General features: G+C 41.4%; 1 protein-coding gene across 3 annotated transcripts in view; it reads left to right on the top strand.

Moving 5' to 3' along the window:
* The window catches only part of myo16 (myosin XVI), a 97,535-nt gene that overhangs the window by 12,069 nt on the left and 71,580 nt on the right, over positions 1–13,886 (top strand). For 2 of the 3 annotated variants that reach the window (XR_011917948.1, XM_072396897.1), the window contains exons 1-2: positions 5,993–6,403; positions 12,164–12,433. Coding sequence is in view for 2 of the 3 variants with exons in the window: in XM_072396897.1 (XP_072252998.1) it covers positions 6,376–6,403; positions 12,164–12,433 (298 nt within the window). In the remaining variant the exon portion in view is untranslated. Of the gene's footprint in view, positions 1–5,992; positions 6,404–12,163; positions 12,434–13,886 lie in introns of those variants that run through there. The other variant, XM_072396898.1, reaches the window with a different exon arrangement.

The following is a 13,886-nucleotide window of genomic DNA, read 5'->3' as shown; positions in this document are numbered from 1 at the left end:
TGTGTCTTCATTGAATGCAGCTCGAGTTAGAGCTGTTACATGCTGGCTTGTGCTTTCCTTTTGTTTGTTGGGGTATTGATTGCCTCTCGCTGAGGCTCGCGCGCATCCTTTATGTTCCAGTGTTGTCCATTATGCCGGCTGCTTGGCACTGGGAGCTCAGGGTGAGGGAGGCAAAGGATAGACAAAGGCAGAGCAAAAGCTGGACTCTCTTCCAATTTGAGGGATTTGAGGTGAGAGAAGATGATTGTGAGATGAACATGTAAAATATGGGCAGAAAAAGTGATGCACATTGAATGCCATAAAGGATGAAAGGAGAGAAACTGACTCATAAGTTGTCAATTTCTCCCCTCTGTTTCTCCTGTCTTTGTCGTGCACTAATTCCCTTCATTTGTCTTTGAAGTTGCCTTGACAATGACAGCTTCTCTTCCCAAAGTCCTGACGCTACTATGTCCTTTCCTTCTTCTTGTCCAGCAATCATAACAAGCTGAGTCAGTCTGCCGATCTTCCAGCCATCTATAATTCGGAAGATGACACCGGTGTTCCCTCTCAGTCATTCCTTCAGCCTTCAGGAGTCTCGAACAATAAAATGACAGGAATACAGGGGTTATCTGTCTGCTGCTTATTCCCTTGCCACAAAGCTGGCTACCATAATGCCATAATGGACTGATAGGAAGATTGCATTATTCATTCAGTAGATTCTTTTATCCAGAGTGACTTACAAATGAGAACAGACTGGTTAGCAGCTTCATCTTGAATGTTTATTCATATATACAGTGCCAGTCAAAAAATTGGACAGGTCTAATCAGTCCATTCAAAATGAATGAGTTGGTGCAACTCTGATTTGTTCATGCTATCAATTAAACATTTGTACATACATATTTGCCTGTGATATGATATCAGTGCCTTGCTCCTCTTAGACACGAAGACTTAGAAGGAAAGCAAACACTGGGTTGACTGTCTGGTGTTGTGAGACGACAGCAGGTGTAATCAGACATGAGTACATGACTCCCGTAACCTCAAGAGCGAAATAAGAAGACGAGCATAACACTTGCAGTGTGCAGCAGTCAGAAGGTCAGTTTATTGTAACCACATGGATGTTCCATTACACACTTTTGAGCAGTTGAATAGGACTTTTGTTCAGTTGTTTTGTACCATTTGGTCACAAATTATCCAGGTTATCATGCTTATCGTTTGGACTGTCTGCACCAATGTGCATAGTAAGATGATATGAAACCTAGTCATTTCTTGTATGTTACTAAGCTTCCAAAACAAGGGGTTTCAGCTTTGCTAAGAGCCTGAAGCCGCATCGTGACTGCGCGCAGTAATTGAGAGAGTAATTCATTAAGTTAAGAGTAATTAACGTATGGTTGGCAAAGTTATTTCACCATTCTCATTTCAGCTAGCTTACATTTACTTTCCCTGGAGTTAGCTTCAGTGACGATGCATCCATAGCTGTCATGTAATCCACCCCCTGTGTCTTTGTTCACTGTCCAGCACTTTTCCCATTTATTTTTCTTTTCCACGTCACTCTAACCACGTGACTCTTTATGCTGAACTCTTTTGCAGTCAACACCAAGTTAACATTTAAAGGATATCCACATCAAGCTGTAGCTGCAGCGGCTTCCATAAATAAATGATAAATAAACTATAACATAATGCTTTGAGAGCAACACAATGATAATATTATTGAAAAATAAAAATTGTAGATACTTATAATCATTTGTATACTGGTGTTACAGCTGTTAAATTGAAGTGATTCTAAACAGTGCACACATAAAAACAAATGGGACAAATGGCCAGGCATGTATCTGTTTAAATGTGTGGAACCTTTGGAGGTCAAGTTCCTCGTTTGAAATAAAAAATATATATATTCTATGTTCTTCAGTCCATTCGAAGTAGTTTGCTTTGTGATCCAACAGAAGGCGCTCCAGTAAAGGCTTAACATAATACTTACATTGGTAACTTCTTAACATAAAAATAAACTGATTTTGCTGGCGAAGTTGCTACAAAAATGAAGGAAACTTGCAAGCAAAGCCACCCTAACAGGAAAAATTATGACACCAAATAATCTTTTACACTGTAAATTATACTAAAATGAGCAAAGATAATAAAACAGCTGTAGTACTACTGCTAACCCGGCATCCAGAGAGTTAAATGTTATCTGATCAGTCTGGACTAAAGCATGTTTCTTGCCAGAGGCTCTTAAAAATGCCATCACCAACAAGATGGCAAGATTTAAAAGCAAATATGCGGGACCCATCGTTATTGTTTTGTAAGAGGGGTTTCAGGCACTTAGGATGTAACTGTAAACCGTAGTGTGGCTCCAGTTCCATCATGTGTACTGAGGAAAGCATTGGTGACATGATGGAGGAATTTAAAATCCTGCCACAGAGCAGTTGTAACTGTCACCAGGGATATCCGAGTTCAGAGCTTTATGTCTGTGTGTGTGTGTTGGTGGGGGACAACTACACACACGCAAAATACTATCGGCTATAGATATTACAGAATGCTTCTTGTCCTTTTGCAAGTATCTCGTGATGTTGCCTTTTGTGTTGCATTTCTTTACCACACCAATACCACACCAATCCTGTTTGCTTTTCTCAGCACAATACAGGATTTCTGTCATCTTTCATGTCTCCATTGTAGACGAAATCACGTTTTCTCATGAATTTTCTCATCTATTAACTTGCTAATGCTGCTTGGAAGTCACCAAATTGGAATGAAATTACTTTGACAATGCAGGTAGAAAAGGGAAGAAAACATAGACAAATAGGTGCTAACACGTAGATGAGTAGATCTGGATTAGCCTGGATGGTTTTCAGAGTCGGTGTGTGTGGGCGATGAGAGACTCAGTAAGAGATTGTGATCATATAGTACAGCCAGTACACAAGGTTTATATTTGTATGATCATACTGAGCAATCATTAATTCATGCAAGTAGTGTTCTATGTTTTTAATTTGTTTAGGAACATAAATACTAGTTTGTGTAAATATATCACAAATTATTCATTCATAATTCAAAGAAGTCTCCTTTCATATATAATGCATCATCGCCAAAACATTCCAAGTGCCTTTGGCTGTGCCCTAATCAGGGAACCATTCCTGCATCAGGCATCCTGAAATGTTGGCGTCAATTAATTAGATCGCATGGAAGAACTCGCCTGCACACGCATGATGGAAATGTTGGCGGTACATGTTTGGATTATTGATTGACGGCTGAAGATTAAGAGGGCAGAGTGACAGCTGCGTTAAAAAGAATCTTGTTTTTTCCACCTTCTGTGGGTCAGAAGTTGCAACAGTGTGAACTTTATCGGCGCTTTACAGAAGGAGAGAGAGGCACAATCTCAATGACAGCATGCGCTACAGTACTGGCTAGAAATGCTCGCAACCTTGAGTTTGAACTGAATGCGAACTCATAGTATGAACATAAGAAGTTAAAGAAATGGTGACCCACATGTTCTGCAGGCAAGGCAACCTTGTCAGACTTTATCAGAAAACTATATCACTATATAAACTATATTTGCTGTGTTGCTCCAGTTAATTTTTATATTATTTCCAGGTTATTTTTGCAGAAGACGAGACAATTATATGAAAACGTTAGAAAGACGTGCAGAAAAACAAAGCTACTCCAATAGCTTCAAGGCAACCATCAACGATCCTGAAGTCCCTGTTTTAACAGTGTAATATTCTTAAGAAGTTTCCCACCAATGTAACTTCAAAGACGGGACATAAGAGACGCAAAGAGAAAAGTCTGCAAAAAGTTGGTCTGGGTTGTGGAAGAAAACACCCAGCAAGAGGTCTAAAAATAAAAAAGATCTCACCTGAAGCTGTATGGAGCGGTAGTTTCAGCGTGTAGCCTATACTGCATCAAGTAGGGCTGTCAGGGTTATTTTTTGTTAATTTCTGAAGAGAACTTGAAAAAACACAACTCCTTCAAACGTATGAGATTGATCTCATAGCATAAGTGTGGCAGAAATTACTGACAGACAAGGGCAAGAGGAAATGTCTAGACACGGTCAGTGGGTACGTTTAAATGGACGGTAATACTCTGATGGTAACTCTGAACCACACGGCCATGTGAACAGTGCTTTCTGATCACGTTGACCGTTGAAGGTCATACTTGGAACAGGCTGAACTGAGTTCAGACATTGGGACTGTTCTGATCTAAGCATTGTAAACACTGTCAATGACTTTCTCTTTGCAAAAGTTCATCATTAGTATTTGCTGGTTTTCCTCATTAGAAGAGCTGTCGTGCACCATGTCTTCACTCTGTTTGTGCCCTCCATCAGCCTCAGTGTTTAGGTGCTTGACCCAGTTGTCACTGCAGAGGTAGACACTGTGAATGTGTTCAAGCCGTTATTCTGCTGTTATAACATCAGAAAGCACTTGCCTGCTATCACGATGCGTCGCATTGAGACCATATTTTACCTGTTGTCTCATTGGTCCAGCAAGTCACCACCATCTAAATGGTGTCCTGCTGCTGGAACAGATAACAGGATTTCACAAGGCGTTAATGCTGAATGGCATCTAAATGGAAAAGCATTGTATTTTTCAGTCCCATTTTCAGTTTGTATGTCACGGGGGAAGCATTAATGTGACATTCAATGTATTATCCTTCACTAAAAATAGTACTTTACCCAGTTACCGAGAGCACCAAAGGAGAGAATGTGTGAATTGTTTGCATGTGTAAATGCATTAAGCTGTGTGACATATCATTGCCTCACTGTTGTGAAATTTTAGAGCAGATGTTCGCACAACTACAAACACACACGCACACATTCATGGCATTCATGGTATTCATGAAGCGGGCAACTGATTTTTTTTTTTTTCCCCCAGTAAATGTTTGAGTAAAAGCACAGACTTGCGCTAAACGCAACAAGAAGTTTCTCTGACCTGATTTCCTGTGACAGAAATTACTCGAGCATCCAGGCACACATCTGACACGCATACACACATCCAGCTCCCCGGGTTGTCTTCCTCACGTTTCCTTTCGAGCTCACCGCGTTTTGCAGGCATCACAGACTGAATCTCACCAGCTTCTCGTGTTCTTTTATTCCACCGCCACATGCCCATGTTTGACAGCAGTGGTGAAATAATGGCTCAGATTCTCTCACAGACGACTGAGCAGGCTGTGATACCTGTAGATGTGCGAGCCACGTGCCGCAGATTTCTAAATCCTGCTTTAGTCGCATGCTGCATGCTCTGTTGAGTCTCTCTTCAATGACATTCTTACTCCTCCCACCTTTCATTCTTAGTCACTTACTCTCACCTCATTCATACTTGAATTCTTACCGTTCTTGTTCAAACGCTCTTTTTGATGCAAGGATAACTTATTCATTTGTGCAAATCTGCCTTAAACCAGAGTTTTTCCCTGCAGACACGGTAGCAGTGCAAGCACATCATTTACATTGTGTCACTGTGTGTGTGTGTCAGTGAGTGTGTGCACCAGTGTCGTAAACTGTACTTATCAGTAGTTAATTTTGAGCCATTTTAAGAGCGTTGATTAGCATTTAACCTGTCACCGCATCAAAAGCCGCACTGCAGCAGCTTCTCCTCTCTCCTTTGCTAGATGTCCTTCTATCAAATATAAAGCGCCCCCTCTCTCCCTGTCTCTTGGTTATTTATCTTTCTCTTGCTCCCCCTGCTGTATCTGCCTTTCCTCTATGTTCAAATCTTTTATTTGAACATCTCTGTTTTCTGAAGCAACCTCCCTTACTATCTCGGTTTTCCTCTCATTTAAATCCGTAGAACCTTCCCACTCCTGCCTCTTTTTGTTTTTTTCTTTGGCTGTGAAGGTAGAGGGTAGACCTGATAAGCATGCAATAGCATGCGTCTTTTCATATGTGCGTGTATTTGTGGGAAAATGAGAGCAGGAGGGGGGTGTGTAAGGCAGTGAGGAGCATTGCGTCATGGGGGTGTGTTGAGCAGGAGGAGGGATGAGCCGGCTGTCAGTCATGACGCCAGAGGAGCACGTGTGTCGGCTATGGCTGGGAAGACGTTGTGCAGCGGTTATCTGGCTGTGGGCGACAGGAGCTTGAAACATCCGCAGCTCCCCGTTGCTGACGGGTTGGCCGAGAGAGTGCATGTCTGTGAGTGAGTGCGAGGATGTGTGTGAGTCTGGGACTGTGTGCATGTAGAAGCTGCATGAGCTGCAACCGGAGCTTCAACTGCTGGTGTTGAATAATGCAGAGGGAACGGAGTTTGGATAGCATGCAGGGAGCCAGATTAATAATGCATCTTGCCAGTTACGAGCTCTGCATTGGTTAGTTTTTCTGGAACCTGTAGCTGCCTACTACCTGCCTGCCCGCCCGCCTGACTGACTGACTTCCCGCCTATCTCTGTGCCTGCCTGGCAGACTGTCTGACTTACCCAGAACATGTCTCACTACCATTTCATCAAATGTTGTAAGTAGCCATTCAGCCACTCTTTTTTTTCTTTTTTTTTGCATAGTACTGTAGTTGTACCTACCTCAATAGTAGGTATGTGCCAGCTATATTAGCATTTACTCTCTCTGTACATATATGCTGAATGTCTTAGTGTATGAATCCCATATTTAATAATTCAATTTGTATGCTGCACACACACAGAGAGTCTAAACTTAAAATGGACATTTTTGTGCACTTGTGTGTGCAATAAGTGGGTGTGTGTGCTTGCTGCAGAGAGCTGCTGCAGATGTGTGAAGTTGACCGGTGAATGCGGCAGGTAGCAGCAAAGGGGAAAGAAAAAAAAAAAAGATTAAACGAAGCCGCAAAGATGCACATCCCACGAATGTCTGGCATGTTCATAATGCACCGGCAGACCAACATAAAGAGAGCCATTTCGGAGAGAGAGGGACAGATGGAGAGAAACTGAGGGTGATTTGGAGGAGCAACCGAGAGATGGAGGAAATGGCAGTATTGGAAAATGTGATGATGGAATGAGTGACATATGAGGAACGTGGCCAAGTGTTGCAAAGAGGGACGAGCAGACTCAGAGGAATGGGTGAGAAAGATGCCGGTGCGGCAATGGCAAGAAAAAAAGGAGCATGGGAGCATAAAAGGGCAGATGAGTGAGTTCTTTAATAAAGGGGATGCAGGACATCAAAGTCTGCCTATGACTCAGAGAACTGTATCTGTCTGCCCCCTCAGTCCACCCCTATCCCTTTTCTGTATATTTATAGCATCTGCAGTTTTAATCGTGTGTGTGTGTGCATGTGTGTGTGTGTGTGTGTGTGTATGAGTATGAGTATACAAGCTATTTTCTAAATTACAAGCTCCTGCTGTGCTGTCAGTGTTATTAGCTGGAGCCCGCATGGGATATTCTACATTCAATCAATAACTGATAGCCTGGAGAGGGATGGCAGGAGAATAAAGCCCATGCTTTCTGTCTCTGTCTCACCGCTCTTTCCATTTCACTCAGAATCTTTCAGCCGCATTTCCCATCAGAGCTACTGTCTTTTCCTACTTTCATTCACTTTCCATTTATTAGTTCTCACCCATTTATCACACACTAGGAGTGACCACTGTGTGCCTGTTAAGTGCAAACGTTGTTCCCAGACAAGAAAATGTAATGAAAACGATTTGCAGTATTAAGTAGGTGTGGTTTCTTAAAAACTATATGCAAATGAAGTAGTAATTCAGTGAATTGTGATTCTTTCTTCTTAGATTTTTATGTCTTTTGAAAACTGGAATATGAATAAGTAACTGCCCCTTGGAATCTTCTGATCAACCGATCATTATTTTAGGATTCATCAACTGGGTTTGAATAATACATTGTCCCATTTCAACCTTAATTTGAATGATTCACATTAATATCTAGTCAAAAGATCCTAAGATCTAAATTTCATGTATGCCTTTTCCTTGTGCATGAAGCCTCGTTTTCATTAGTCTTGCAGAACAAAAGCAATTTGTTCTTCTTTCATATCCAGTCAAAATCTAATGCAATAGAGTCAAATGAGACCTTGTAAATCAGAATTGAATATATTCAGGAAAAATGTGTCAACCCACACTATTTAGCCTCTTGTTGAAAGCAGGTCATGACAAATCAGTAGAAACTGATAACGTGCCACGACCTCTGCTGTAAATGAATAGATTTATGTCACAAGACCTGAACTTTTTCCTTACGTTTCAGCTTTTCTTGTTTGGTGCTTCAACCTTACGCACCTTCCTCCATGACATAGTGTCTACACTGTAGCACTGTCTTGTTTGTGAGTCACGTCTGCACCAGTGTGTCATCTCATATGACGTTTGTCATGTGCAGGGAGTCTATGGGATTATGTGGCTGTAGCCTTGAAGGTAAGTTCAATGGAGGATGGATGCGCGTGACTAACAGAAGTGAAGAATAAGTGCAGTATATGAGACCAAACCAAGGAACAGTGCCGCAAAGGCAGAAATACTGCCTTCACTGCACATCACTGTTTGACAAAACAGTGAGACAGTGTGTTTGGGATTTGTCTTTATTGCAGCACTTAGTGTTCATCAGACTACTGGCCAAGTAATGGAGAGGAGACTGTTAAAGGGGGGGCACTGATCTATTATTTATTATTTTAGTCTGGAAGATGCATCTTGCCCTCATACTTTGATAGTTTGTGACAGAACTATCACTGAAGATAGAACCTGGATGAAATCCTGTAATCTTGTCAGCACCCGTTTGTCGTTTCACTGAAGGTTCTGTCAAGTTACCATTTAAATATTGACAACTGATTGACAAGTTATTGAACACAGTTTTTATTATTGAGCAGCTGGTGCATATATTTTCCTGAACGATTTTGGATTTTTTATTTTATTTTTTTTTGTAAATGTTTTTTTAAAACTTTTTTTAACAGCAGATATTTTGACAAGTAGCACCGATGAGGCAAACTTTGTCATCGATGACTCCGTTCCATTTCCTGTCCCCAGTGACCTCTGGTGGACTTTACAAAACAGACTCCCAGAGCTGTGCTGTGGCCTGTTTTAACAAGCCAAAATGTTTGCTGGTAATAACATCTATTGTTTGCTCTTGGCATCAATAAGAGACGACATCCTTTAATGGGAATTTGAAAACTACTGAATAAAGATACATGATTTCTTAACAGGGTTGCGACATGGTGTTTAAATACTTTCATGTACACTGTAAAAACTGGGTCAAATTATTTTTGATTACAAAGCACATATGCACAGAAAATAAGTCATCCAGTGCTTTATCTGCAGCCTCATGTGACAAACACAAATATAAAAACTTTAAGCAAAATTCCATGAGAACTTTTAACATATTTGATATCACATGCACATTTTCCATTTCAGTGGTAAGATTGCTGCCTTTCATGTGGGTTTCCCCAGGTTCAGACACCACCATGAAAAGGTACTCCCTCCAGTAGGGGTCATTTGGCAAGACCCCTTACACTATGCCTACCTGGGATTTGATATCCGTGTAAGTCATTTTGGATTAAAGCCCCTTAAACATAAACACATAAACACTCATGTTCATATGAAATCACATACGTGGCTCTGGGTGCCAAGGATGCAGACTGCAACTCAGGAAAACTTCCCATTCGACCACTTTCAGGTGAAGCGCTGCTAGCTTGACTGACGCATATCTTAGTTAGAAATGAGTACATGGAAGTGGTAAAATAAGAGAAAGGAAATTACACTGATAAGCAAGTAACATCATGTTAACCTGCGTGTGGCACAGCTATTCTACTAGAAGCTGGATCGATGAGCTCGTGGTCATTTCCATCAAGAAAACAACGTGTCAGGTCTACTGACGCTGAGTCTATGCCATTTGTTGCAGGTGTGGTCTCTTTAAATTTGAATAAGGTCTTTACAGTAGGGGTTGTTCATATTTCATTCATACCCTGATTTGTACAGCTCTGATTTTTAATAATGAAAGCAAAAGTTGGTTTCTGAGAATACTGACAGGAATTTGAATTATCGACTGTAAGAAAAAAAAAAAAAAATGATGATAATCAACAGCTTTTACTCAAATGTCGACAGAATGTATGCCAATTAGCACATATACAGATGACCAACTGTGAGAATTTCATCGAGCAAACAAATGACACTGTCCGCTTCTGTTGTACCTCCATTTAAGTGTAATGCATCCGGACTGTTGTGCTCTTAAACGTCTGAGTTGTTATCTGACTTTGCAGTGAGATACAGTGCATGTATGTGTCATGACAGAAGAGTTCATGCTGAGAATACCAGTGCGCTCATCTTCAATAGGTGTCTGTTTGTTATGAGCACAGGCTGAACAAACATCATCGCCACTGTTGCAAGTAACATGCCAACGAGGTCGTCAGAAAATGAAGTCGCCACCATGTGAGATAATGACAAAAATGAGGCAATAACTGCAGGCTGAGGCAAAATTGAGCAATGATATAAAGCGGTAGGTTGTCTGTGTTCTGGGGGATTTACAGTATGTGTGTGTGTGTGTCGGCTCAAGTGGCAGCCAAGTTCCTAAAAAAAGATACAGTTGAGGCACCTGGCATGAACAGTGGGATAATGAGCCCCCCCCCCACCCTGCCTGGAGCCTCCATACAAAAGAGCTGTTTTTCACATGTCTCACCAGAGCAGATGGCACTGATGTATTGTCCAGGGTGTGTGTGTGTGTGTGTCAAACTGGGGTTGAAGTAGCAGGTGTTTGAATGAATGTGTAGATGTATATCAGACAGGAAAATAAGGACACAGAAGCACCGCAGCTCTTTTTTTTTTTTTTTTTCTGCTCACGTCTTTGTTTCTCCCTGATAAAGATCTCATCCAAACACCCCTCCAGCCTTTATAGATTAAAAACAGCTGCACACTGTGTAAAGCGGACTCAAAGTCACAACAGTACATTTGCATCTGTTGGGAATACTGTATGTCCAGCTTTTTACTCCTGAATGTGAACAGTTTTCAAAGCAGAGCTTTGGAATAACACTAGAAGCACTGGTGCCAGCAGGTACCTCTGAGGGAAGCACTATTGCCAAACTTGGTGGTATAACATTTTTTACTATAAGATATGTTGTTATAATCAAACCCAGGAAGAGACATGTACGATAAAGTGTAACACTGTTTATTCCAGAAATTAGATTACATTCTGTCAACAACACAAAACAAACTCCGAGGCAAAACTTCAACATTTCCCCTGGAGAAGATTTAAAGTTAATGTTATTTTCCCATTGAAAAAAAAATAGCACACAACCAGTAAAAGTTTTAATAAGGGATGTATAAGAATTAAAAATCACTCACCCCTTTTATGATAAGTTGGTTGAACAAAAGTGTTCATGTGACAAACACACCGAAAGTGCTACATTGGAGCTTTCACTGCGAGACCCACAAGAGAAAAACGCTCCAAGGAGGGAAGTATTACACCAGCAGAGCGAAAAAAAAAAAAGAATAGCAAAGATGAGATTGATAAAGGAAATGACAGTAGAGCCAAAGAGACACAAGTTGGTGTGTGACAAAGAAAAACACGTCTGACACATCTTTGCAAATGAATCTTCGTCCTTGTATCTTGCTTGTCCTCTGGGCTGAGTTTGTCAAGTCACTTGGACTATCAGTTCCACATCAGCTTTAAGCCGACTCAAAGCAATCATTTTCCCTGTAAATTCGGCCTCTCTTGACTTTTTTTTTTCTTTCTTTCGTTGTGATCTCATTCTTGGCCCACCTGCCGCACGAGCACTGAACATCCTAATCATCCAGGCAGACCATCATAGGCTCAGCAGCTGCCTCGTGATGACTTCTGTTTGGCTAAGTTCCACTGAGCGGCAGGGCGATTACGCGCAGTCAGGAGAGTTGCTCCAGTCTGTCGGGACTTGAGAAAACGACTCCTAAAACGCTGCGAGCCCTCACTCAACCCACCTCAGGGCTAAACAGACAGCAAGTGCTTTCCACAGTAAATATGCTAAATTGTTGCCCAAACACAACAGGGCAAACTGCTGACGCAGACATAGGAGCACACAAAACAATAATACAGATGCACAGTTGCACCTGAAGGTGACACTAACAGCGTTAGTGTGTTTCATCACATGAGCCTTGCCTCATTAGCTCAGTATCAGGCTTTTGAGCAAACACTACGGACTGTGGAGTTTTTACCGAATGACCTTCCTCACTCTTCATCAGAGACCGAATCAAAATAGATGAGGTATAAATAAGATTGGCATTTGTTTGTCCTCCCCCATAATCATTATCATTATTTCTCCTTGTCTATCATTCTCCCTTTCTCTCTAGGTTGTTTCCAGCTATGTAACGTCTTTCGTCAGAACATGGAGATAGACCAGTGTCTGCTGGAGTCTCTCCCCATAGGCCAGCGCCAGCGGCTGGTCAGGAGGATGCGCTGTGACCAAATAAGGGCGTACTACGAGAGGGAGAAGAACCTTCCGCGCCAGCAAGGTGGCATCAAGGTTCGAGCGCCGTCCACCCACCGCAAGAAACACCGCGTCCGCTTCCGCCTTGCCGATGCCATACAAGATGCCATCATTCATCACGATGACAAAGAAGGTGCTTGTGGCGTATATGTGTGAGGCTGCGTGTCTGTTTTTGGTTTGGTGTAGACAGTTAACATAAGAGAGTGACAGCAGGCCGGTGTGTACACAGATGTTGCCGAAACGGTGCTGCTCACTGCAGCTGTGCTGGAGGCTGGCCGCTCCACCGAGGAGAGCAGAGAAAATTCAGACTCTCTTCTAGGACCAAAATACATCGACAGAGATGGTGTCTGTAATTCAAAAGAAAAGACGTTTCTTGTTACTTTACTCAGCAGAAAAAGCAAGCCCAATTGCTTTGCTTTCTGCCACCTACACTGTTAGAATCTGCATTCTTCAAAGATAAACAAATGCTAGAAAAAAAAGGCTATATGTGTGGTTTTATATATATATATATATGGTTTATTTGGTTTCTAGACCTCACTGCTGTTGGTTAAATCATTAATATTACATTGTTTTAATTATATATTTGTGACACAAACACAAGAAATGAACCGAAACACGTTATTATATTGTAATGTTAGCCCAGGAGCCAAGAAAACTGGGCTTTGCTTCAATCGTTCGGTCTTTTGAAACAACAAACATTGAAGTGTTCTCAGTGAGAGACTCTTCAGCTTCAGACGCGATTCCTGCCCACAGAAATAACTCTATACACAATGACCCTTTTTTATTTTTTTCAACAATGACTAATAATTGTTATTGATTCTTGACTCTACAAAGAATTTGGTATTGGAACGAATTTTGTTGTCACTAAATGAAAATCACTTGACAAACACAATCTGTACAGCCAGCGTAGCGTTTTAGTTTGACTTGAAGATGATTTTAACTGCTGTTATTGAGAAGTGTCACTGTCTGCCTATATCTGGCTATTCTAAACTTTTTCCAGTGCTTCGCCCTTTTTTTTTTTTTTATTACTTTGCTTAGACTCCTCCGTTTTAGCACCGAAGGCATCATTTAGTCTTGTTTTGCTGTTGAGTGCTTCAGATTTCGGGGTTTACGAGGTATTGGAGAGTCAGTAAGAGGGCTCCAAAAATAGAAAATCAGTTTTTGGCAAGCAAAGTTTTCTGATGGGTGGTCACTTCTAAGACTGCAAATGACCTCAGTCTGCTGAGTTATCTGTTTATCGGTCTTTCTCCAACACATATCCTTCTAAGTGCTCCCTTAGATAAATGCATCATTTCGTTTAACATAAATCTGCCCTCTAATTCTGCCAGAAGAAGTTCAAAGTTTTGTTCCAAACTCCAGCAGGCAGTGCACATTTGTCCATTTATCCAGGGTCATTTGGAGGAAAAAGGCTCTACCAGCTTTTGTCAGACAGACTATAAATCCTATCATCCCTGCAGCCCTTGGGTGTAAGGATTACACTCAAGTGCCCAGTAAAAATGTGCTCAATGCTGTTTTTTTTACATCATTTTGTCAATAAGCTCATGAAATTTAAAAGGACTTCACACACTACGGGGAATTGATTTTCG

This window comes from Leuresthes tenuis, unplaced genomic scaffold (assembly GCF_036924035.1).
Source record: "Leuresthes tenuis unplaced genomic scaffold, fLeuTen1.0.hap1 SCAF_12, whole genome shotgun sequence".
In the NCBI taxonomy this organism is placed as follows: domain Eukaryota; kingdom Metazoa; phylum Chordata; class Actinopteri; order Atheriniformes; family Atherinopsidae; genus Leuresthes; species Leuresthes tenuis.
The sequence above is the reverse complement of the archived record's forward strand: the minus strand, read 5'-3'. Positions and strand labels throughout refer to the sequence as shown.